At 41.2% G+C, this 26,878-nt stretch overlaps 1 protein-coding gene across 5 annotated transcripts in view; it reads left to right on the plus strand.

Moving 5' to 3' along the window:
• The first annotated feature begins 1,912 nt into the window (after positions 1-1,912).
• Positions 1,913-26,878, plus strand: part of dazap1 (DAZ associated protein 1) — a 31,648-nt gene continuing 6,682 nt past the window's right edge. For 2 of the 5 annotated variants that reach the window (XM_084065832.1, XM_084065834.1), the window contains exons 1-11: positions 1,913-2,140; positions 5,202-5,242; positions 6,925-7,091; positions 7,885-7,950; positions 8,865-8,972; positions 9,317-9,365; positions 14,116-14,198; positions 19,106-19,253; positions 20,085-20,117; positions 21,147-21,299; positions 23,868-24,059. In XM_084065832.1, coding sequence (XP_083921958.1) covers positions 2,109-2,140; positions 5,202-5,242; positions 6,925-7,091; positions 7,885-7,950; positions 8,865-8,972; positions 9,317-9,365; positions 14,116-14,198; positions 19,106-19,253; positions 20,085-20,117; positions 21,147-21,299; positions 23,868-24,059 — 1,072 coding nt within the window. In that variant the 5' untranslated portion in view covers positions 1,913-2,108. The remainder of the gene's footprint in view (positions 2,141-5,201; positions 5,243-6,924; positions 7,092-7,884; positions 7,951-8,864; positions 8,973-9,316; positions 9,366-14,115; positions 14,199-19,105; positions 19,254-20,084; positions 20,118-21,146; positions 21,300-23,867; positions 24,060-26,878) is intronic. The other 3 variants (XM_084065833.1, XM_084065835.1, XM_084065836.1) reach the window with 2 other exon arrangements.

The following is a 26,878-nucleotide window of genomic DNA, read 5'->3' on the forward strand; positions in this document are numbered from 1 at the left end:
ATGTCCACTCCAAATTTCAGAATGGACTTTATTGCCATTACAGTGTGGCCCTGTAAGAGATGGTTTGGGATTCATAATATCAACATCCAACATCCCGCCGTCTCCCCACATCTTGGAAAAACTGATATCATCAACATGATGTCATAGATGCTCATGGGAACCACACTGTTATTAGACCCTGTCCAGCTTTTCTGTGGCTCTTGTATTGTCTTGGGTAAAACTACCTTTTATGTGTTCATCTAAGCAGCCGTGTTGCAGCGAGCAGGGTGTGGATTCTTTTATATATCAAAGATCATTCAGAAATAATTCATGACTAAAAGAAAGGAAATGCACGCCTTGTGGGACTCCACAGGATCTGAAGAACCTACCACTGATGTCAGTTATAAGAGAAAGAAAATAAAATAAAGGCACACATGCGCACGCAATCATGCACGCACGCGCGCGCGCACACACACACACACACACACACACACACACACACACACACACACACACACACACTATGTGTGGGATTGGGCAAACGTATGAATGCTTGATTTTGTGTCAATTATTCACAAAATCACAAAATAAATGGTACATGGACAAGGGAGCTCTACATATACTTTGCCAACTGCAGCTCTCTGCCTGCAGCCCAAAGCATACAATAGATCTCTTCTGCCCACTCTGTAACTTGCTGTAAAAACACCTTCATGGAGGAATCACAACACTGTTCGATTCCCAAGCCCCTCCATATAGCATACAGTACTTTCAGCCCATCACTGCAGAATTGAGTCATGTTTGGTCATATCTTGTTCTTAGTGACTTCCCCACCCCCCACCCACCTCAGAAGAGGTTTAGAACCCTCACACCATACCTGAAGTGAGCATTGATCCAGCTGCTTTTTCTGTCCTGGCTGCCAGTTTACAGAACAGTGTATATGCTACAGCATGATTGGAAAACCAGTCAGATTGAAAAAGATGCACTAGTTTTCACCAACGGAGGCGCGCCGCCTGAAGGGGACTTGAGCCACGAGAGGCACCGCCGAGCGAGCTTATCCGAGCGAGTCGCCGTGCCGAACGTTGTGAAGTCACCTTCAGCCAACTCAGCGCTGCAGTTATGTCGGTACCTCAGAGACATCAACACCGCGCGGTCATATATACTGTATTATATATATAATTATATAATATATAATATAATATATATCTGCTATAAAATAATATAATTTATTCTGTGTAGTATATTAGTAATAGATTTAGGGTTAACTTCTTTACATCGGAACTTCTTTACAAATGCTACATAACATTTTTTTTATTACAACTTTTGAAAAATGTCACCTTCCAACAAAATAACATAAATAACATAATAAGAACGCCTCAGGCAAGACAGGCCGCCGCCTGTCTAAGTGCCATCTCGCACGCCTTAGAAAAACACTCCATTGGCTCCTCGTCCATTACGGACAGGCAGCCAATCACCACCGTGTCCATTCAGTAGAGCGACCCTCACCCTTAGGGATACAAATTTCTGCCTTTGTCCTCATGGGCTGGGGGTCTGGGGGGCCATCGCCTGTACTCACCTGGCAGGTTTGACGGTGCCTCTGTAATGTGCAGGCGCTTACCTGCACACATTGCCACTCACACATAGGCTTAATCTTGTCCTGGGGGCTGTAGCACGCACATCAGAAGATGCAGAATGTTTTTTCAATACTCTCAATTCACTGCATGCCTACCCAAAAACGTTCTCCTGAATATGCCACTGTATGACCCCCAAAATAGGAACGCCTGGTTATTGGTTGGTTGGGGAAAGTGATGACGCCCAATCTCTTAATTTGCATAACGCCACGGTCCCTTTAAACTTGCCCCGCCCCCCTGCAGGAGGAGTGCCCCCCGTGGTGAACCACGTCGTCATTGCGCAGAGACACAGTTTGAACCAGAAAGCGGAGTGTGACCTTCCTCTCCTCCTCCTCCTCCTCCTCCTCCTCCTCTCCTCCTCCTCCTCATCCAGTCAGTCAGAGCAGAGAGCAGCAGTGTGTCTGTGGGGCAGCAGCAGCAGCTCCTCTCCAATCCTCTCCTCTCCTCCTCACACACACACACACACACACAACACTATTACACTCACACAGCCTCACAAAAATGAACAACAACTTAGCCGGAGATGAAGTCGGGTAAGAAAGACATTTAAAATGTCCCATTGATTGTGTGTTAATTCATCTTTTCAATGAATGACTGAATTGATCCAGAGCTTTTAACTTTTCTCCTCCTCACCCCAGCATGCATCATGCCCTCTCATCATCTCAGCTTCTATTATATCTCATCAGTCATCTGACAGCTAACCCCGGCTAGCCGCGGCTGTACTAAGTACATACTTAGTACAGCCGCGGCTAGCCGACGTTAGCTGTCAAATGTACAGTGTTCTACTGTACTAGCAGCAGGCTAGGCTAACGTCAGTGGAAGTTAGCTAACATAGCTTAGCCTTGGGGTTGACAGAGAGAGAGAGAGATTAGAAAGAATAAAAGAGCCTACTTTTAAAAGTGAAATTCTTGGGTCAATGCAGTTGCAACTTCGGTGCTTATTGGTGCGGTTCGTCGCAGAATGACGCTCGAGCCGGGTTTAGCACGTGGCTGGTGTGATTTAAAGTGTAAACGGTGAGAGTTACAGTGTTGTTACTGTGCAGCAGCACTGAGTACATACAGTAGTACAGTGTTCAGTACAGTAGAGACTGTGAGCTAGCATCATGCTAACGCTAGCCGCAGCAGAGCAGACCGAGGACTAGTGAGAGGAGAGCAGCTTCTCTTCTAGGTCCTGCCAGCTGAGCGAGGACATTTAGCGGGCGTTCTGATAGGACAGTGGATGTGATGACCAGCCGTCATATTATAGGGCTGGGCGATATTATCGATATATTTATCGGTTATTGTATTGGGTGTCATTGCAATTGTGTTATAATAGTATTATTATAATTTAATAATAATCCTTTAAATGTTGTCAATCGTTATTACACAGTGTTTTGTCTTAAATCACACCGCAAAGCAATTACAAGTCATACTATATGGCATATCCTTGGATCAAGACTATCATTTATGTGTTTTATAGAGTCTTGACTTTTACTTTCGCATCTATGCAAATGTCAAAATCGATCAAATACATCTCCAAGGCTAACTATGGCAACAGAAAATGACAAATGCACTTTGAATTTCCATTAGCATTTATGTGACAAATATAAACTAAACAATTTGTGAAAAAAAGTGACTTTTTCCCATACCTGAACAGATCAATATCTGAAGGTTATCATGATATGAATTATGTTTTTTCATATCGCCCAGCCCTAAATTGTCTATCTATCTATCTATCTATCTATCTATCTATCTATCTATCTATCTATCTATCTATCTATCTATCTATCTATCTATCTATACTGTATGTACGGTATATGTTTCACATATTAAACTGAACATGATGTTCAGAACATGTACTACATTATATATCAGAACAGAATGATTGCCTGTAACAGACTAACATATACTGTATATTTTGGCCAGCATAGTTTTATGAACACTTAAAACAACTGGACTGCAGCAATGACAAAATATGGAACTGAGCATATTCTATAATTTATATTATCAATGGTAGAAATAAGTTCAATTGCCCTCTTTCTCTCTCTCTGTCTACAATTTTGATGGTCAGATGCTTATTAAGAAGTCATTAAATAGAGTATACATTTCCATTAAAACATATATATATATATATATATTTCACTTGAATTATTAGATATTAACCTTATTAACTAGTTAAGTAAATGTAAATCATTTTAGCAGAGCATGTACGGGGGAAAGCTTCTGCCTACTCTGCTGTTGGATTCAGGGCCGTTTTGAGATTTCAGGGTGAATGATTGCCCCTTTAACCTTTTTATACCCCTGTATAATTCTGATGCTCCTGGGTAAAAATCGCATTACAGGCTGATGCTTTATCACCTCACTGGCAGTGTGAATAAGAGCCATTGCTTTTTTATATCGTCTCTGTCGGGTGGAAACCTCATGTTTCTAAAACTGTTACTTTTCAGGATTCAAATTCAAAAATAGCAAAAGTAGCAGGTCGACAAGCTCAGAACGGGCCGCTTTGTGCCGCGTTTTGAACTTGTAGATCTGCTACTTTTGTGTGACGCTGTATGATCAAGTAGGGCGTTAATTTACGAAAAAGCGCAAAAAGTTAGAATATGGAGATAAGAGGTTTCTGCCCGACACCAACGATATCTGGTAGCACTTGCATTCTGTGAGACTGAACTCCAGGCAACTCTGTGTGTGTGTGTGTGTGTGTGTGTGTGTGTGTGTGTGTGTGTGTGTGTGTGTGTGTGTGTGTGTGTGTGTGTGTCTTGCAGGTTTTCCATAGTTTACCTAGGCTTGCTAAATGCTATGGTTATTTGCCGGGTTACGTGGCAGCAGGAGGATTCATAACAAGACCTTTATTGTCGGGTCTAAAACATGTCACTGTTTTGAGGGGGAAATGACTTCCATGGCCTCCGTGCCAGCTACATAACTCAGCTAGTTCAGTCTTTGGGGCTTGGTTCATTACTCATCAAGCATCAACAGTTTTGGTGACAGGTGACCCAGCGTTGTTGTGTAATAGAGCAGTAATTGACTGGTTAGTCAGCTATAACATCAACTAGGCCTGTCATAATTACATAATCACCTAATCGCAATTATTTTAGATAATCGCAATTATTTTGCATAATCGTCATAATCGTTTCCATGTTGAAACATGTTCATACATTTTTAAACGTTTTCCAGAAATAGCAGATCTACAAGCTTACAACACGTCACTGTGTGACGTGTTGTAAGCTTGATCAGCTATTTCCGCTATTTATACATTTTCTTGAAAGTATATTATTAAATGTGTCAGTAATTTCTTTGTATATTTAAGTTAGTTTTCATACCTGCCCTGTGCTATTTGTGTTTATGAAGCCTAAAAACCAAACAAAAATGTAAAGCTGTATTCATGTGTTAATTAATCGTCAACTTAAATTGGTAATTGTGACATCTTTGACATCAACATCAGCAGTCAAACTGTTTTAATCTTCATAGAACTGCTATATTATTGGTCTTTTATGTGACCAGGGACCACAGTTTTATAATTGGTTCTTCTGTTACAGTCAGTCAAAAATAAGTCATATTTAATATGGCAAATTGTTCTTTGAGAGTGGAAATCATGACTGACTTGTTTACTTATCTTTAGAAAACTTTTTGTGGGTGGCTTGGACTGGAGTACAACACAAGGTGAGTTTATAATGAACATTTAGTGTAAGTCTAATATGTATTAATTGATGCTGTAATGTGTTTTAAATAAGTGCCAAAATAACATAATACATTACGTAGTACAGTAAATGTAGGCGAACTCTGCCTGGGGCTGCTACTTTTGTTTTGTACAGGTGTTATAGTTGTTACATTTGGTTGTTTTTTATGTTGTGATTGTAACGGAAATAAGCCTCAGGGCTTTGTTATGTTTTTTTTCCTCGGTGATAATGTGTGTTGTTGTCGTCATGGAAGTGTTCCTTTTATCACCAAATAAATTCAATCAATCAATTATAACAATATGGTTTTAACCACGTGGATATGTTATAATTACATGGTTATAACTACATGGATATTTTACTATAACATGGTTATAACTACCTGGATATGTGATAAAATACATAAATATGTGTCGTGAAAGAGTTTTCCGGGTGTCAGTTCACCTGGAGTTTAGCAGAGTGGCAGGTTGGCAGACTTGGCTAACCTGTTCGTAGATTAAGCTAATATTTAGACGCTGGCGTGAACAAGGTGAGTCGGCAGATGTTGGTAAATTTAGCGGAGGCTGGTAAAGTTTGTCTTCTCTTCCAGTCTGTAGAGAGACCACTACTCATCTGGAGGCCCTGTTTTATTCTATTCTAATGTATCACTCTGCCTGGTGAAATAGCTGTCAGGTTTGAAATACACCACCAGCCACTGTGTCCCTAATGTAAAGCGTGAGCTGCACAGATGCTTAACAGACAATGTGCGTGCGATCGCAACTTCAAGGACCAGCTCTCAGGCATGATATTCATATTGAAAGACGCACTCATACTTCAGCCAAGGCGGCGTCGTTATTTTCAGGGAGACTGCAGTCTTAGTACATTGTGGCCCATTCAAACCGAACCAGGGATGAGTTTGTCTGGACAAGACCCCCGGGCCATCAGAGTCCCTTCCCTAAGTCATGCGTGATTGGACGGCGTGTGTGTCTCTTTTGACGGATCAGTAGCTACAGCGCTGTGTGTGTGTGTGTGTGTGTGTGTGTCTGTGTATTCTGGACTTGTTTCTTCGGTCTGAAGCCCCAGGGTTTTGCAGTGATGTGAAAAGCCCTGATGATGACTCCTCGTTTGTTGAAACTTGCATGCCTTGCCTCCGAGGGCGTGTATGGGCATTAAATAAATTAATCGTGTGTATATTTTCCACTGGTGGTGATGACAGCGGGTCAATGCTCTTGTTTGTTCTAGAGGAGTGGCTCAATTCTTATTCTTGATGTGGAGCAATTGTACCTTGAAATAATCTGCATTACCCACTAATGTTACCCCAAGATTCAACCAAGGTCATTAGAGTGTTTACACTGTCTCCTTTGTCATTGTATGTAGCTGTGGTATTTTTAGTTTTAGTCCATCATCTGGCCTCTTCTTTGTTCCAGTAATGGCTTGGGTGCAGGTTGCAGTGTTAAATCTCTGTGTGAAATGACTTACTTCATCATAATAAAAACTGAAATTCATTAACATTAGGACAACATTTCGTTGTGTTTTAATACGGAAATTAGATTAACTTGTGTTATATGTGATTTTAAGCTCACATTTTCTCTAGCAATGATCGTAAGGGTTCTTGTTCTGGTAGATGAATGTATACGGTGTGGAAACACTGTATACATTACATGATTATTCTCTTTTTCTTTTCATCAGAAACACTGAGAAACTACTTCTCACAGTATGGAGAGGTAGTAGATTGTGTCATCATGAAGGATAAAACCACAAACCAGTCGCGGGGCTTTGGCTTTGTCAAATTCAAAGATCCCAACTGTGTTCGGACAGTGTTGGAGACCAAACCACATAATCTAGATGGCAGAAATGTGAGTATGCTTAAGTAGACAATCCACATAAATAAGTTTTCTTCCTCATATATCCTAATCTAAAGCCTAGTTTGAAGAGCAGTCATTTCAATAAGGTCATAGTGTTGGTCAAACATAAAATATTCCGATAGAGATAGAAATACTGTTATTGTAAATATGCATATAGGTACAGCAGATTATAAACATTTTCATATCATGAATTACGTGTCATTAGTCAAATTAGCAAATTAGTTGTTGTTAAGATGTTATATTCTTCTTAAACATTTTATTTAGAGGTGACACTGCTAAGTCTAAGTTATACTCCGTCACACAACTGTCGCTTGCCGAATATAACAGAATTACAGGTTAACTCTACTAACGCATTGCGTTGCAACATTGTTAACCTGATAATCGGTTCTTTTCGCCAAGCTACGCCACGGTATTACGGAGCAGTAATAATGAATGAGCAAATTATGATTTACTCTCAGCACAATGATCCCACTATAATGTCTATGCACCATAAATGAAATATTGCTTCCATTTCTCTGTTGGCAGAGGCAATGAAGGACATTAAATTTTATTTGCCGTGCACTTAATGAATGCATGTCATCCAGCAGTGTGTGTATGTTGCCCTGCTGTACCACGTGAGTCAGGCTAATGCATTGAATTGGTTGCAGGAAGAGCATTTGAAGGTGCTTTTCATTCAGCGCTGAGGTCAAATGTTTTTTCTTTCTTTCTTTCTTTCTTTCTTTCTTTCTTTCTTTCTTTCTTTCTTTCTTTCTGTCTTTCTTCTCCTTCTTCATTTCTCTGTCAGATTGACCCCAAGCCATGTACTCCCAGAGGAATGCAACCTGAAAAATCACGAACCAAGGAGGGCTGGGTAAGGAGCAGTGCGTTTCGCACCGTACCGTAGAGTCTCCGGCTATGTTTGTCCTCTGTTTGATGAAGGGCTGTAGCCGTCAGTGTCTCCTTGTCTCCTCCTGAGGTTCTACTCTAGTTTCTGCCCCACGTGTCACACAGAAACCCCAATCCTTCATCTGTAAAAAATGTCCTCTGTCTTTGACCTACATGTTCGTACAATGATTGTACAATCATTTTCTAGGATACGATAAGGCAAAAACACATGTACGTACCTCATGGCAATAATTTGTTCTTGTTCAAATCAATCCAAGCTCCTGGTTGTGGCTTTAATATAGCATATTGTTAAATCACATTATTGCTATTATTATTAAGCACAGCATTTATGTCATAAGAATCTCTTTTTGTTGAATGAGGCCCTCTTTTGTCAAAGGGACAGCGTTCGCTGACATCTAGTTATGTTACTGTCTTTGTACGTCTTCCTTTTTCTTATTACTAAGGAAATAGAAGACGCACCGTTCTTTAAAAGTTATTGATGGTGTAAGCACTTCTAGGCCTATACGGTGCATGAGCGCAGTCGTACACAGCGGTGGCGAAACGCCCAGTAATTCAGAATTAAGTGGATTGTACCAGCTCTCCACGGAGGCGAGTGTTTGCATTGACATGACATGTTAAGAATTATACCCCAGGGCAAGAAGGGAACCTAATTTCCCCTGCTTCTACTGTCTGACTAGATGATGGCTAAGTGCCTCCACAGTACAAATCCTCAGTGTTCATTTAACTCTGAGAGTGTACAACAGGACCAAATGGACCCGTAACACGGGTCCATTTGGTTCCATTTGTACACTCTCAGAGTTCAGGGTGTCCTTTCCATTGTAATCCCTTTTTTTTTATACGCGACCCTGAAATCCATACATTTCCCTTTTTGTCTTGCAGAAGGGCAGCAAAGCCGATAGCAATAAATCAAAGAAGATATTTGTCGGCGGGATCCCCCACAACTGCGGCGAGCCGGAGCTCAGGGACTATTTCAATAGGTTTGGAGTGGTGAGTATCGCCAGAGCGCCATTAACGTTCACGTCTGTTCACTTCATTATAAAGAGCCAATGCTTGAGTGCTTGTGACATTGAGCAGGGTCAATCGCTACAATAATAGGCAGTGTCATACGGTCTAGGTAAAAAAAAAGGGACGGTTTATGATGCCTGATTCATACTTGGATGTGCACCGAAAATAGCCAATCGTGAAATTGTAGATTGACTATTTTCGGGTGCGCGGCACTGGACCGCAGCTAAGCATAAATCAGACTTGAGGAGTCAGAATTGAGACGTAAAATAATGAATGAACAGATGTATTCTAAATGGAGCCGGTGTTTTTCTTTTGTTCTATTGAAGGTCACAGAGGTGGTTATGATCTATGATGCAGAGAAGCAGAGGCCCCGAGGTAAAAGCTGATCCTGTTTTTCACCCCCCCCCCCCCCTCCCTCCCTCCCTCCCTCCAAACCCACCCACCCCACCCTCTGTCCATACCTTCACCATCTTAAATCTCATGACAAACTATTCTGACCCAAAGACGGAAAAAATTCTGCCTCCCCTAATGCAAACTCAGATAATGTAATATTATGAGTCATATCGGCTGGGAACATCTCGCTCGTAATTTTTCAGGATTTATTTTTGGCATTTCATGTTTCAATCAGATAGGTCAGCGTAGCGAGACAGGAAGCCAAGGGCAGAGAGAGAGAGGAGAGATATGCGAGGCAGAGACGGGAGTCGGATTCAAACCTGGGTCCTTGCACTCGCCAGAAGCATATGCTCCGTGTGCTGGCGTAGCCACCCCGGTGTGTTCATCGTATCATTCACGTGAAGGTTGCAGTGGACTTTAACGTAGACAAGATGACCTGAGCTTCGGTCATGCAGGCATGTTGGTACGTGGAACATGACCTTGTGGGACAGAATTAGTCCCAGTTTCATTCCAGTTGTTTTGCATCAGCTGTTTTTATTATTCCATCTGGCTGTATTGTGTTGTAGCGGCCATAATTATATGCCATAAACTGGTATTATGGTACATAAATTGCATTTGCCATGCTGATGGTTCACTAGTTAGTAGAGGTTCATCTTCAACTTCAACCGTATTGTCACATCACAGGTTTACACATGTGAAACAGCGGGTGAAATTATTTTCTGTACAAGCTCCCATCATTTGTAGTTTTCAGGAAAGGAAAGAAATCTGGTGGTACGGTCCTTCATGCAAAAGTAGAGCTTCCCTGGCTCTGGTCGCTGTAGCGGCATGACCAGGTTGTGGCTGGGGTGGTGAGTGTCCTTGATGATTCGCTGAGCTTTGACTAGGCATCGCTTCTTGTATAATTCCTGGAGGGAGGGAATCTCACCTCTCACGATGCGCTGGGCTGTCCGCATCACTTTCTGTAGAGAATTCCATTCGAAGCTGGTGAAGTACCCATACCAGGAGGTGACATTGCCCAACACAGGATGCTCTCGATGGTGCTGTTGTAGAACAACCTGAGGATGCGGGGCCCACTTTAAACTTCCTCAGATGACAGAACCAGTACAGGCGTTGCTGAGCATTTTTCATCACATGATTAATTGTCTCTGAAGGCAGACTCTTCGTTGTAGACAGTCTGGCCCGTCACTGACGTGTCATCATTCATTCATACTAGATGATGACATTGGCTGCATAAATACACTCTAACGTATGAGATCTGAGACAGTTTTTGCAGTTTTAAATGCAGACATTTGTATAAAATTCTGCATTTCATTTCAATCAAGATTTATGAATAATTAACTTATTAATTAGCCATTTGTCTTTCAATATCTACCGGTAAGTGAACTGTGAAGATGTCCTTGAACAATGACATTGATGGTTAACCACTTATACCACCATATATACATAGTTGACCGTGGTCCTTCAGGGCTCTTTACTTGGTCCACCCCTTTTTCTCTCCCTCTACACCAAATCTCCTCACTGAAAGTTCACCCCAGAGTAGGGGTGCTAGGCTTCATGTGGCTAAGCATCTGCTAAATGATGAGCTGCCTGCTCCTTGACAGTTAAAGATATATGTCAATGCTTGTTTCATCTTCTCGTTTTCTTTTTTTTAATTAAGATGATTTTTTTATTTGCTTCATTAGGTTGTAGTGTGTAGATCAGTGGTTCCCAAACGTTTTAGCTGGAGACCCAAAAGAGACATTTCATGTCTCCCCTTGAACCAAACTAGTGAAAATAGCCGATCTACAAGCTCACAGTGACGCGTTGTGAGCTTGTAGATCGGCTATTTTCACTAATTTCTTGGATTTTTTGCATTGATATGAAACTATTTTAAAAATAAATAAATAATTAAAAACAAAATGTAGGAAATGAAGAAAAAAAAGGGGGGGATATTTACACGGGTCCATCGCGACTCACAAGGAGCATGTGGTCCGTAGTACGTACGCTAAACGTCTGAACCAGCAGCAGGCTGCTTCATCTCCTCTCATGCAGCGGTCACGTACTGCACTGCCTCCCTCAAACACACACCCATTCAGGCTCTGTTGAATTAAGAGACGAGGAAGTGCTGCGTGGGTCTGTAATTATCAGAAAAGTGCTCTTTGGAGAGGGTTCAATTGTAGGTCAAAAAACATTTAAGTTCCTTTCCTTTGTAGTGGGCTGACATCCAAGTGTGGAAAAACAGGTGAACTTAAGAAAGATTAAGGCACTCCGTTCAGTTGAGTTTTTTAAAAAGCCTTTATTTTGTCATGTCTTGCTTCTGGGCAATGTTTAAAACGCAGGTGACCAACGCGTTTCGGCTCAGGGGCCTTCATCAGGGTCCCATTCAGACTCTTTTGGGATAAAACTGGAATAGTTTGTCATTGGAATTTAACATGATGTATTACACCAGTAACACAACCATTACTTAAATCTTATGATAGTATAAACAATTTAGATTTTCTTTTTCAAGAAATCATTAGAATTTCAACATCTGAATAAGTTTTCTTTATTGTCACGTAGACTTAATTGATATCTATCTTAAATGGCATAGTAGTGTGTGTTTTCCCATATGTAGAAAGTTAAGTATTTTTGTAAGTAAGCCTTTTTCTACTTTTCTTTTTCTGTCCCCTTCTCCTTGTGAATGGTTTGAACGTGATTAACCGTGTCTTTCTTTAAGATTTGTCTTTTCTCCTGTAGGTTATTGTGCATTGACTGGTATCACAGAGGTACAGGCCAGATGCAAAAAGTACCCCCCCCACTCCCCAAAACTAAACAAGAAACCCAAAATATGTAAATATATATATATATATATTGGAAAAAATGTGGTGTTAACAAAGTTCCATCATAAAAGAAAAGAGCCACCGGCTCACAACTATCGGAGTGCGATGCCGCTGTGCGACAAAGAATCAGGCTTCGGTGAGACGTGTCAAAGTCGTAAACGGGCAAATCTTATTTTTAAATTCCGATTAAGGACAGGTCATTGATTGATGATATTTATAGTAGTTTGCAAGGCCTTGGGAATGCCTGGCCTGGTATTTGAATGTTTCAAAAAACTCTCAGTGCTCTCTCTCTCATAGGACACTTAATTGGAATCAGGTTAGCTCCCCAAGTGGAGATGTGCTCACAACCCAGTTCTGCCACGGAGTAAAGTGAATCCAATTGAAAGTGGATCACTGCAGTGGTTCACTTTGTTCTGCAGACCACAGCTGCTCTGAATAGCCAGCCTCCGTTGGCCATAATTGATAGCCAGATGAAGTGGCCCACTGGATCCTCAGCTGTGGTTAATCATGACTAGTTAAAAGGGTATTCCCCCTCAACGCGCAGCTGATTTATGCTCCACATAAAGTCACCCATAAGGGGCGAAGACTATTAAGCGTCACGCAGAAACTCATCACTCATTTGCCCTCTCCGAGATGTCATCAGGCGAACATATACAGTATCATATACAGCTCGGTGGATTGATCAAAATAGCGTGGCCTCAAACCTCGCTGAGGGATGCTGCGGGGAAGCTATACGTTTCAAATTACTAAGCTGCTTTATATAATCGGTCCAGTGATTTGGGCTTTTATGGAATTAAAATCAAAACAAAGCTTTACTATCAAATAACTAATGGAGGTGAAACACGTGTAGTAGCATTCCATAGTTCAGGAGCCTATCTCCTGTTTCTGTAGCGTGAGGCAGCTTGATGAAAAAGTACATCCCCAGCCATGATGTACGTACAAGTACACCTCCTGGACATGACTGTAGTATGTCTCAGGGCCTTACCCCCAATCCAACTATTGATGCTGAACACCAAGCAGAGAGGCATTGGGTACCGCTTTTATATGTCTTCGCTATGACTTGGCTAGGGATCGAACGCCCAAACCCCCAATCTCAGGTCGGACACTCAAACCCCAAGGCTGCTTAGTGACACAGAAGTTTGGGACAAATTTCAGTTATCTTGTATTTCTCTCACTGGTGAAATGCCTCTTTATATGATTAAGCTGTAGTAAGTATAGTATGAGATTGTTTGCATTTAGATTTGGAAGTGTTGATTCAGACCAAAGAAAAAAAGTGTTTCTTTCTGATGGGAACTTTGTCTATTCACCATATTAACTCTACAGCAACATAAGTACCGCCAAGCACATTTGGAAACCAATAAATGGCCTATATCTTTGTGCTGCTGTTGTGAGCAATATTGTAATTTTTTCCATTTTAGGCTTATCCTGGCTGACTCAAAGTCTAATAGCAAATTTGGGAAAGCTTGGAGAAAGCTTTAGGCATTGTACAATTTCTGTTTCTCCATATTTTTGTTATGCATTAACAGTTGGCTGCTGCCAGTGTGTGCTGCACAGCAATATTCCAAGGGACTAATCAAGGCGGGGTTTGGATGAAACAGCATTAAGTAGCATACCATTGGTCCAATTTGTGCCTATGAACCTATAAGGCAAGTAGTCTTATAGATGTGAAGAGGCATTCTCTTTTTATATGCGTTCCCATGCGCAGTATTCTGATGTGCGGTATGCAAGCACAATAAAATGCATCCATGCTTTAAAGCCTGTAGTCTTAGACTTGTGTTGTACTCTAAAGCCTGCGACATCATCTGAACCCCAGGAGCCTCTAGCTCGAGCCTTGATGGATCCTAACTTTGCTGAATCCCAATACTGTTCTTCATCTTGTGTTGTCACAACTCCCCCCTCCCTGCTACCTTGATTCACTCTTCGTCGTTGGCTAGGTTTTGGATTTATTACTTTCGAGGCCGAACAATCAGTGGACCAGGCTGTCAACATGCATTTTCACGACATCATGGGCAAAAAAGTGTGTAGTTGTAGTTTTATTTTACCCCTCCAGATCACACGGAGGCTTGGGCGACCCACTGAGAATTACTGATCCAAACTTTACTGTAGGTGAAACGCTTTCTGATGGCCATACATCAGTCGCCTCTGTCTTAAAATCGTCGCTGTCGGACAGAATCGTTGTCCACATTTCATCTTTTTATGATTTTATTCTTCATAATTGAATACCCTATTTTATACTTTTATCGTATGGTAGTGTCAAGCACAAGTAGCGAAAATATCCAATCTACAAGCTCATTACACGTCACATCGCAAGGCGTCTTGAGCTTGTAGATCTGCTATTTGTGTTATTTAAAAAAAATATTTGCCTAGAATGACATGCCCAAAATAGGGATGTTGAAAGTGGTTAAGTCTGTCTGTTGGTTTTATAAATATAACCAATGAAAACAAAAGTATTACATTGGAATGGAACAACATTTGATCAGGTCCTTTTTCCGTTTCCTGAAAAGTGTTGGACATACGTGGTCCGCCCGACAGCAACGATATAGAGGTTTATGAAGGACACAGCGTTGCTCTCTCATAAGTAGGGATGGGACGATATGAAAATTACATTTCACGATTATTGTGACCAAAATAACTGCGATTTACGATATTCGCTAAAAACTCCTTAAAATGACACTTTTGTTAACCAGTTGTACCTCAGCATCCTTACACACTGGGGCAGAACGTTTGCCAAAAATAGCTGATCTACAAGCTCTACAAGCTCACAACGCGTCGCAGCGCGACACGTTGTGAGCTTGTAGATCTGCTATTTCTGGAAAAGTGATTTGGTAGAGATTGAAAAAAAGACTATCAAGTATGTTCTTTACAGCGCGTTTTTAGCAATTATATAGGGTTTAAGTGGTACCGGATATGCAGCTCAGCAAAGGTGAATTGATCCCAGTGTATGACGAAGGACAATTACACGATAAATTAAAATCTCTGTAATACGATTATTGTGAGCGTTTGTTTATCACGATAAACGATAAAGATTATCGTCCCATCCCTCATACGACAGCTGATCCCTTAACAAAATCCTCTTTAGTTGACAACTTATAACTTTTTACAAGTGTAACCGTGTCACTGACTTAGTTTACTAGTACTTAACCCTTCTTGTTCTCACATGTATAGCTATGCTTTTCTGTCCAGAAAAGACTCATTAGGCTGAAATTCTGTGTACAGATTTTGTAGTCGCCCAAGGCTTTGTTTAAATTGACCTCTCCTTTAGGTTGTCTCTATACTTAGCTGGTACTGTAAGCTGTACATTAAGCTATTCTCTGATATTGGCGATTGATGGGGGCCGCAAATGATTAATTTAACAAGATAACGCAATATTTTGATTTCTTTCCAAAAACAAATCACCTAAAGGATTGGTCTCGTCTATCAGTTCTGTTTTTATTTACGTTCTGTTATTTTGTTGGAAGGTCACTTATGTTTTTAGTTATACGCCAACATGTTTTTATTTTTTAAAAGTTAAAGAAAAATCTCAATTAAGTGACCTCATTTGAAAAATCTCCATACTGTGTCGATCAATTCTGAGAACCAAAACAGAAGGGCCGTTCCCAAAGGACTATTTTCGTGTCAACCCTTGGTGAAATGGTATTTGCAAATAATTAATGCTGTTTGGTGTTAACCTACTTTTTAGTACCAGGTGGGTGGGGTTTGCCGCCTTGCGCCTGACTTGCGTCGATTATGTCAGACAGGTTGTCGGTCACAGGAAAGTATTCTTAATTACTTTGAAATGCATTCCTGTGATTGTCTTAACCTTTCTAGCTCTCCAGTCGTGCAATGTGGCAAACCTCACCCAACAGGTACCTGAGCAGTGTGCGCTTTTAACATCTAACACTTATTTGCAAATACCTTGGCACAAAGTGTGCTCAGGGTCCATCTGTACACACTGTATTAAAAGCCAATTCAAACCACTCTATTCATTCATTCTGTCCTCCCAGTAGAGATAATTAATATCAGTTCCCTAGAGATAGCGAGGAGAACCTTGTACAACCTCTCTCTCTCTCCCCCTCCAAGCAGACGGTAATGATTTGTGGGTATAAGAGAACCATTAAGCAAACACACCCTACACATTACACGAGACCTTCTTCCACGCATATATTATTATCATTTTTAAAGAGAGAGGGGCAGACCGTAGGAAAGCATGCCATAGACGGCATAGAGGAGAGACAAGACAGGAGGGAGGATTTGATCCTAGACCTGTCCTGCACCCAAAAAACACTATGTCATTAGGTTTCTTTTTTTTTTAAGAGCTGAGGTCGATTCTACAAATGCCTTCTAAATCAGTAGTTCTCACACTTTAAAGATTTTTCAAAAATATTCAAAAATAGCAGATGTACAAGCTCGCAGTGCGGCACAAAGTGACACGCTGTGAGCTTGTAGATCTGCTATTTTTGAATAGCCAACGTTAAAATCTAAAATGACACCGATGCTTTCCCGGTTTGTAAAATGGTAGAAATATGGCCAGGAATGGACTAATGTACATATTAAATGATGTGCCGTTTTAACGCTTCCCTACCAAACTGTCTTACACCAGCCAAACAACGTTCAGTATGTAAGCGATCCGTCCTTCCATCCACGCTTCTCCACTAGCATATCATTGCTGTCAGGCAGAAACCTTGTATCTCCATAGTATCTCCAACATTTTTTATTTCTTCGTAAATGAATGCCCCACTTCGTTGTACAAGTGTCATGCAAAAGTGGCACAACTGGCATAAATAGCTCATATACAAGCTTTCATGACACTGTGACCTTTCGTGAGCTTGTAAATCTGCTATTGTTGCTACTTAAGTTGCTACTTAATTATTTGTTTATGTTTTTATTGAAAGTGTCTGTGGGTTTTATAAATATTTAACCAATGAAAAGTATTAACAAGTCTAATTAATAACTAAATAAGACTAAATTATAACTACAGCGGATTCATGGGAACAGAGGTTATTTATTTCCATTTCCTGAAAAGTAACAGTTTTGGAGATGCAAGCTTTCCGCCTGACAGCGACGGTATCTCCTTGACCGGCCTGATTTCCAGCAGGAATCGAAGGCTCGACTTGAGCCATTGTTCTTGAGCTGACATTACCTCGCGCTGGGACTTGAGAGAGGCAGGGAGATATAAGTTACAAAATTAGAAATTGGAGCACATCAAACTGTGGAACAAATCCCAGCTCTGCTGTTGGGGAGTGTACAGGAGTCATGGTATCCATCACTCGCGTAGCGGCGATGCCCACGGGAGAAGTAGCCCAGGTAACTCGCCTCGCTCGCGATGCCGGCGGAGACGGGGGAGGGGGGGGAGAGGGTAGCCCCGCCTGACGCTAGCATGTGCGCGTAATTAGGTCGACAGAGAAGGAAGAGGGGAGCCGGGGGAAGTGGCACCACCTTAAAGCACGGGGAAGAATTTGCGATTCGTTTTTTTTTCCTCCTGCAAGGTGACCCCAATAACTCAACCCCGCTGGTCTATTTCTGGTTGGCTCCCCTTTAGTTTGCAGCCTGTTTCTCTGCTCTGGTTAACTGCCACCGTCTCTTTTCTGGTTACTGCCAGGAAACTTATCTTTACTGGGGCACCATGATAAGCACGTACTGTAGCCCTGCAGTAGAGCTAAACCACTAACCAACTGTATGGATGCATGTGCTTAACCACTTAAGCCTTCTATACTTTGTTGTACGACTAATAGCAAAAGTAGCTATTTTTCCTATTATTGAATTTTATTTAATTCTTTTGGGGGGGGGGATTATTTTTGAAATTCTTTGAAAATTCTAAACTATAATGACATGCCCAAAATAAGGACTCCAGGTTGAAGGTGATTAATGACCTTGTCTTCTACCCAGACAGCCTGTTCATGATTGTTATAATGCGTCATCATGTGATATCATCATATCACAACAAACTGATGCAACAGTAAAACTGTATAACTGTAGAATAGATCATATTATGTCATTTATAATACGGTAAAAACAAAAAAAGCTGTAATAATGGAACAATTAGGTTCAGCTGAGGTTAAGCTGTTGAATCAGCTTGGATTACACAAGCAAAAGATGAGTCAGAAAATAGGCTGTAAGCTTTTGATAGCTGGTCTGACCTCCATGTTGAAACAATAACGGCACAAAAAAAAGAAGCCTTTACTCGCTTTACCAATATCTCTGCTTTTAACTGTATAGAAACTGTGCCCTCCTGTTATGTGTCCATCTCATTGTAATAAAAGGTTATTATTCAATTGGTCTTCATTGAAAAAGATTTACCCTTCCTTGACACAGTATGAAGATTTGATTTTGAATCGACTATAAGACTGTTCATTTGTTTTATCTGCATGTTTCCTTGTATTTATTATGTTAGATCTGAGATGCAATTCTGTCTCTACATCCATTTCCCCCTTTAAAATTCTACTTTCAAGTAAAATAGAAATTATCTCTAAGCGTTAGCCGGAGAAAGGTAAGTCTTGACCTTCCATTAGATATCTTTATCCGATATAGGCTAGTTCTTTCAAGGAAATATATAATCCTATGTTTCTCAGGTACAGTTACAGTACACACACTGATCTGGAGACCATTATTACACCACCTTTTTTAGCAATGTGTATGTATTTTCATTCAAATACTAATTATCAAACGAGAAACATATTAAAGTAGTAATTTAGCACCTGAGAAACATAGCAACATAACTCCGCTACATTACAGTAATATTAATTTAAATAGCCGTCCTACATTTATACCAGATAAGAAAAGTTTAAGCTTTTGAAGCTGCCCACCTTCCCCCCCTCTCCCCCCAAATTGTTGAGACATTTTAAAAATGTGAGTGTGCTAGGGCAGGTGTGTTAGGTGGAGGAGATGGATTGGAGAGACTGTCAACGGGTCTGGCAAACTGTCCCCCCTCCATTGTCCTTTGTCCAGGTTGAAGTGAAGAAGGCGGAGCCGCGCGACAGCAAAGCTCCCGGCCAGCTCGGGCCCGGCCAATGGGGACCCAGAGGCATCTTGAGCGCAGCTAATGGTTGGACGGCACAGCCTGCCCAGGCCTGGCAACAGACGTACGGGCCACAGGGTGAGTGGGACCGGCTCCCAGAGCCGAATGGAATGGAGAACAGTAAAACAGCATGGCTGGTTCTCTCTTAACCGCCCAATCCCTATAGCATCCCTATTCAAGGCAGAACGGTCGGCCGAAATAGCAGATCCACAAGCTCACAGCACATCGCGTTGCTGTGAGCCTGTAGATTGGCTATCACCTACCTTGGTGTAGATCTGGGGAAAAAGGAGCAGCCTAGTATAGACCCCTGGGGGACTCCGGACGGTGAAGGACATACTGTGTAGGGTTTAACGACACAATTGTATAACTAGTCGTTTCTCTTTTTTGCCACTTGTATGCATTAATTATAGATAGGGGAGTTGTAGAGAGACAGGGCAGAGAGAGGCGAGACATGATGGGAGTTGGATTCAAACGTGCGACTCACATAGAGCATACATTATGGTCAGTGTGCTAACTGGTTGAGCCATCAGACATTCCCTACAAAGTGTGATTTTAAAACTTGTTGTGGTTGTGGTTAGAATCTAGCGAGTCCACTGAAACCAGTTATAGTCTTGTTAATTGTCATCATGTTATGAGTTTTATAAGACTAGTCATAGTCATGTTATGTACTTATTACGTTATCTGACATATAGCGAAAACAACTGATCTACAAGCTTACTACTGTGAGCTTGCATCTGCCCAGAATAAGGACACCAGGGTTAATGTGTTTAAATATACTAAACTCTGTTTTATCATCTGGGTCAGGGACTTTGTAAATATCCAACCTGAATAAGGGATCGTCTTGTATATAGCTTGTTTTTCCTCAGTTTAACCTTTCCTTTCCTTTTCTTGTCTCCTCTCCTTCTCCAGGAGTCTGGGTGTCCACTACAGGTCAACCAATAGGTAGGTACTGTACCCTCTGCATGTCCCATGAGGGTCCCAAAGGACCACTTCTTATAATTTTCACTAAGTTGTATGTCTTGTGTAACTCAACTGGGCAGTGCTTGAATGGGTTGCAAATCTATGTCTTTTGTCATGTGTTGTTCACTTATCTGAATAGTCTTGTGTCATAGATTGCCTTGCCTCTGTGTTCTGTATCGGCGATGGCCAGCTAGGTATTGTCAGTTAAACAAGACGTGTTATCAGTTTAAATTTGCAATGGCTGAGGTCACTGATAACTTGCTGCTTGGGACAGATGGCAGCCCTGAAATGATTCCTCCCCTCCCTACGCTGTGGTTCGGCTAGGTTTCATATCATTACCTCCAACTGAACCCCCAGTAGCTTTGCTAAAAATGTCCTGCACTTGCCCAAGAAATATGTGCACAAGCCCAGTGATAAAAGGAACAATGTATTGTGTGTGCATCTGAATGAATTTGCCTTACTCCTCCAGGGTTCCAAGATTTTGAATCCATTACCATGAACTCAAAATTGTGTATTGTTATTGGCAATCAAATAAGTCACACGTATTGTCTGTGGTTGGTCTAATTTATGAGTTCAGCCGAGCATCTCGCTACAAAACTCATTACCTGATGTTTATCATGCAGTATCTTTAAATGTGCAATATGTAACATTTCTATGATGTTTCTACGGTGTTTTTTTTATTGCATAAAATTACCTGGAAATATCAGCAGTATATGTTGAAAATGAGTTTGAAATAATTTCAATGCCACATTAATTTACCATTTGTACTGTAACTCAGAGAGCGTAATGGGGCCCGTAAGGGTCCATTTGGCTACATTTGTACACTCTCTGAGTTGAATCAACACTGAGGATTTTTAAGGTGCACATGCCCGAGGTAGCCTGCTTTGTGTTTACATACATGCAGCCTCCAGCCAGTTATCACCCATTCAATAATTAGCACAGCAGCAGACAGCCGAATATTTACCTCCATGATGAAACTGTTGTTTTTCCCCTCTGTGTTTGCTGCCTCAGGCGGGTACGGACCACCTTTAACAGCAGGCAGAGGGACCCCTGCCCAGCCTCCGTCTCCGTTCAACGCATTCCTGGTGACCACCTCCCCGGCAGGGGGCTTCGCAGCACCTCAGGGCTACCCAACGCAGGGATACAGCACAACACCTCAGTTCGGTCAGTATACTGCTCACACATTCATTCACAACACCTCAGTTCGGTCAGTACTGATGCTCACACATTCATTCGCACGGAAGAATTGCTCAATCGCTAGTTTCAAGCAGTGGTGGAAAGTAACTAAGTACATTTACTACGTACATTTACTAAGTACATTCACAATGCTTTGCGATGCGACACGTTGTGAGCTTGTAGATCTGCTATTTTCTAAAGGTTTTTTATACATTTTAGACATATGATAACTTGTGAAACAGGACATTCTACTTCTACTTTTGGTACTTGAAGTATATTTTGATACCTATACTTTTGTATTTTTACTCAAGTAAATTTTGATTACCGGACTTTTACTTGTAACAACAGTGTTTCTACATTGCAGTATTGATACTTTTACTTAAGTAAAACTTTTTTGTACTTTTTCCACCACTGGTTTTGAAGTCTTCAACAGATATGCGTGTTTGTAAATTATGGTCCCATGATTTTTTTTATTTGATGATAAAACAGGGTATGTTTTTGGGACTTGTGATTGGGTTCTACTGAATGATTATTATTGCTTTCATTAGTGAGTAACTGTGTAATAAGCGGGATGATGATGAATAACAGACCGCTCATTATTGCAAAATAAACTCTGTGAGGGTGATTCAAGACCCTCCTCCACTTTGCATGGAGGTTCTGCCTCAGCATCAGTCAGTTCATTTAACAGACATGCTTGCTGTCTATTATCTCTTACTTGTGTGTGGGTGGAGGAGGCGGGTAGCTCAGATGCTTACTCAGTGCTTCTACCTTAGTGATAGTTATTACACCGAAAATTCCTCAGTGTTAATCTAACTTAAATGGACCCTCATGGGTTTTTAACAAAACAACATATATATTTTTAAACAAAAACATATCATGCACTCCTTGAAGACACAAGTGTTTGTTTTAACACAAATGTTATCGGTTTTATATATGTGAGTCATGTATCAGTTTGTGGAAATATGTAAAAAATGAAAATAAAATGATTGAAAGAAAGAAGACACGAGTCTTTAACGTAACATTAGATACAGAGCGTGCTAGTTGTCCTTTGGTAGCAGGAAAGTAAATGTATATTGTAGCTTAGTGGCTTCAGAGGATTTTTATCGGGGTCAGATATGACCTGTAAATTTGCCTATGACAGGTAACAAACAGCGCTCAGTGGAGCTGAGTTCTGTTCTATGAACCAGTTATGTGTAGAGTCCGACCAATGCCCGATTTTTCGGTCCGATGCCGATCATGATTCTAGGTAGTCCTAGACATTGAGACCCAATTCTCGATGTTTTGACCCCAAAAAAGTGTAGAATTTTCTAATCAATTTGAAAAACTTAGTTGATTAAAGTTTCTATTTGACACAAATTACTCTGATAGATAAAAAACTAAACAAAAAAAACCCACACATGCACTGAACTTATTTTATTTAACCACTTAAGCTCTAAGAACATTTGCACCTATAATGACATGCCCAAAATAGGGATGCCAGGTTCGAAAGTGGTAAAAAAATCAGCTGCTTAACTGCCAGTAGCAATGTAATCAAAAATGTCACATAATGGCAGATATATCGTCCAAAGTGATATATCGGTCTGCCTGCAGTTATTTGGTGACATTTAAAAAGTGTGTAATTGATAGAAAATAAGTATTTTTTTGGGTGAACTACTTTAATATCTACTGTATGTTGTCAGTTGAAAGGTCACACTGGGGGGGCGTGAGGAATAAACAATTTGAAAATGTGAAATACTCGCCAGCGAATATTTAGCAATAAAATATTCATACAATTGATGCCTCTTGTTCGTGGTGTGGAAGCTCAGAAGAATCGTCCTTGTTCCAAGTAAAAAATGACGTTGCTTTACGGCTGCGTAATATTCAGTGTAAATGTACTCATGACACAAACGGCAGTTTAGAAAATATACTGAATGTCTTCGGGCAAATTCTGGTGTGTATTGATTGATTGATTGATTGATTGATTGATTGATTGAAATATTGATTAAACATGTGTGAGTGTACAATGCATCAAAAGTATGTGTACACCATTGGTTCTCAAAGTGGGGTCCGGGGACCCCCAGGGCTCCTGGGGGGTGGGGGGGGTTCCAGTGGATCCCCAGAAAAATGTGTTAATGCAGCATCACAATTATTTTAACCACTTTTTCCATATTTTATACCATGGCTATTTAAAAATAGCAGATATGCAAGCTCACAGCGTGTCACTTTGTGCCGTGCTGCGAGCTTGTACATCTGCTATTTATTTACTTTTCTCATAAATCTTCTCTTCTGGGAGTCCCTGGCACGTTTCAGATGGTGGGTCCGCGGACAAACACATTTCAATTTGGGGGTCCTTGACATGAAAACATTTGAGAACCACTGGTGTACACACATAGAATTCATTCAGAAGGATTATGCATGTACACCCTAAAGCCTGGAGGCTTTTTTCCATTGTGGTCCTTTGGGCCACAGTATGATAAAAACAGACCTAACGACTATCCCTGTGTGTCTCTAGAATTGTAATTAATTGCAGAGATGTAACCAAGTAAATAAATAACAGTCAGTATATTCTTTTAACAGCCGTCTTCACTGGCTCTGGTTCAGGTTACAGTTTTGGCACACCCCAAGGTGACCAGTACGCACCGGCGGGAGTCCCTCCCCCACCCACCACTCCAGGAGCGGCACCCCTGGGTTTTGCACCCGCAACCACACCTACTCAGGACTTAAGCAAAGCCCCCACTGGGCAGCCTGACTTCCCCTATAGCCAGTATGGTAAGTAAAGAACCATTGCACAATGCAGTCTGCACCCCTCATGTTCTCACTTTATACTCTAAGCCTCTGTGTCCATTGGGCAACCCGTGCAAATACCATAGCTACTTGTGCTAAATTGTCTCTCGGTAGAAAGTGTCTCTACTATTATAAGCAAGTGTTGAACACATTTGAAGCAAGTTGCTGTAAACATTTTTTACCATTTTTTACCACCTGGTGTCCCTATTTTGGGCATGTTATGAAAAAACATCAGGAAATAGCAGAGCTACAAGCTCACAAAGTGATGCCTTATGAGCTTGTAGATTGTATAGTTTTAGTATATAGGGCTCAGGTGGCTAACACTTGGTTCCTCTCAGCCCTAAAGACACGCTGTTGGAATATGCAAGGTTTGGCCTTTTGTATGAAACGAAGCCAACTAAGTCCTAGAGGAAAGGTTCCCAGTGGACACACAACCTTATTCACACCTTGAAGCTTGTATATCTCGCCGGACCTTTTATTGGGTGCAAAGCACAGCTGGTTTCAGTGCATTACGTACAACCCTCAGACGAGCAGGAGCTTGCTCTTGTTGCCATTTTAGCTTTTAACCTGCTACACATCCATACATGCTTGTTGCAAATATACCTACATTATTACCTACATATACTGTACAAAACAGTACATGAACCCCTTTGGCTGGCGCGTGATGAAGATGCTATTGGAAGGACCCTCCCAGCGCGTCCATCCAGTGAGGAGTCTCTACAGCAGTCCACTGTATCAGGTTCACTGTCTCACTGTGTACCAGCCAAGACTGTCTGTGAGACAGTGAGGCTGTGGATTGCTAAGGATTGTTAATGATTATTCCTAGGTTTGAATTAGATCATCCTGCCTTGCAATGTTACCGGTTGTCGTTGTTGTTGTTGTTGTTGTGTTGTTGTTTATTACTATTTTTATTTAAGAGGAGTTTGAAACCACTTCCCTGCACCGAACACTCAAATATTAGAATGTGTCCAATGATAGCACACAGAAGCAAACCAATAGCAAAGAAAAAACCTTAATACAATTTTAAAAACAGAAATTCTCATTCAAATCTTGTGAAAGGTTGCAGCATTAAAAAAAAGAAAGAGAAAAAAAAGCCCACTCTTCCTCTGGCTCGTGCCCCCTCACTGAGGACTTGTTGGCGTTGTTGCTGTGGTGTTGGCAGTCTGACAATGTTGTGCCAATAAGGACTTATCTGTGGAGTTGGCCGTGTCCACGCTGTCAAGTGTTCCGTCAATAGCTTCCTCCCATTTCCTGGGAGAAAGAAAGGGCTTGCATGGATGTGACGTCATCGATGTTAGATGCTTGGCTGTGAAGTGTGACATTTGGCCCTCTTCCCTGGATGTGCATACCATTAACCACTTGAACAACAGCATCCATATTCTAGGGGGGGGGACATTAGCCAAAAAAAGCTGATCTACAAGCACACAACGCATCGCAGCGCAACGCGTTGTGAGCTTGTAGATCAGCAATTTTTCGGATGAAGAGATTTGTTGTAGACAGAAAAAAGCGGTCCAAGTGAAGAGCCGACTCAGGCCTAGTTTACTGAGTCTAGAGGGTTTAAGTGGTTAATAGTTACAGTCCAGCGCAATAACTGTTGTCAATATGAATTGACTAATGTGTCTAGAGATTGTTTGCACTGGAGGCTGACTGAATGACTTTCAGCTGCTTGATGGATGAGTTTCAATCTGTAGCTCCCACCGTGCCTTGTGGCCTTTGTGTTTAGAGAGATATATAACGGGCAGGTCACAGGTTCATTTCCCCCACAACTGACATTGTTTTCTTTCAAAGTGTCCTTGAGCAAGACGATGAACCGTAACCTTGTTGTTATTCGTTTTGTATAAGAGGGTCTACTCTTCCTTTCTCGCTGCTGGATGTGGAATTAGCTTGGTTGTACAGTACAATCTTTTTAGGATCTGTGGTGGGCCTAGATGATGATTTTCTTATCTGGGCTGGAAGCCCATGTGCCAAAGGTCAGCCAATTAGGACTACTTCTCAGGACCAGTAGTCTGGCTTTCAGAGGTGGTAAATAATGTCCAATCTAAACTTTGATAAGCCTTTGATGACCCTAGACTCCCTATTCTGGGGGCGAATATTTTTGCAAAAATAGCCGATCTACAAGCTCACAACGCTACCACTTGCTATTTTCGGCAAAGATATTTAGTGCAGAGGCATAAACAGGGGACCCGATCTTCAAGCTAAAAACACGGTGCACAGATTATAAATTATTCATATAACTTAACATATTTTTGACCAACATCTACCTACTGATTGAAGTGTTGGAACACAAAATGGAAGAGGTCAACTCAAATAACCCAGCCTACTGTAGACTGTGAGGTGCAGAAAGGAGACTTGAAAACAGCCAACAGTTCAGCAGTCAACGGTATCTGTGAGTGTTGAATAGAAGCCAGGGTTGACCAATTCAGATTAGCACCTTATCTGTTAGTTGTTTCACCACCGAACACGGCTGCCTGCATGGTTTATCTGAAAAAACAAAAGGAAATGGTACTATTGGCCACTGCACTTTCTAAACAGCTAGACTTTGCAGTTTTTTCTCAGGAGAAAGGTATTACAAACAGCTTCCTGAACAAGGTATTCAGCTGCTGTATAGAAGCCCAGGCCCACAAATCTTCCATTTTATCCCAACTCTGCAAATCCTAAGAATTTGCATATTATTTTCTCCAACATTTATAAGCACAGGAAAATAACTTACAGTATGTTGAAAAAATAGCAAACATATCATCTGCAAATTCATAATGTGTTCCATCATGATGCGTTGTGAGCTTGTATCGGCTATTTTAGCTATT

The sequence above is a fragment of the Gymnoscopelus microlampas genome, assembly GCF_963454915.1.
Source record: "Gymnoscopelus microlampas genome assembly, chromosome: 9".
In the NCBI taxonomy this organism is placed as follows: domain Eukaryota; kingdom Metazoa; phylum Chordata; class Actinopteri; order Myctophiformes; family Myctophidae; genus Gymnoscopelus; species Gymnoscopelus microlampas.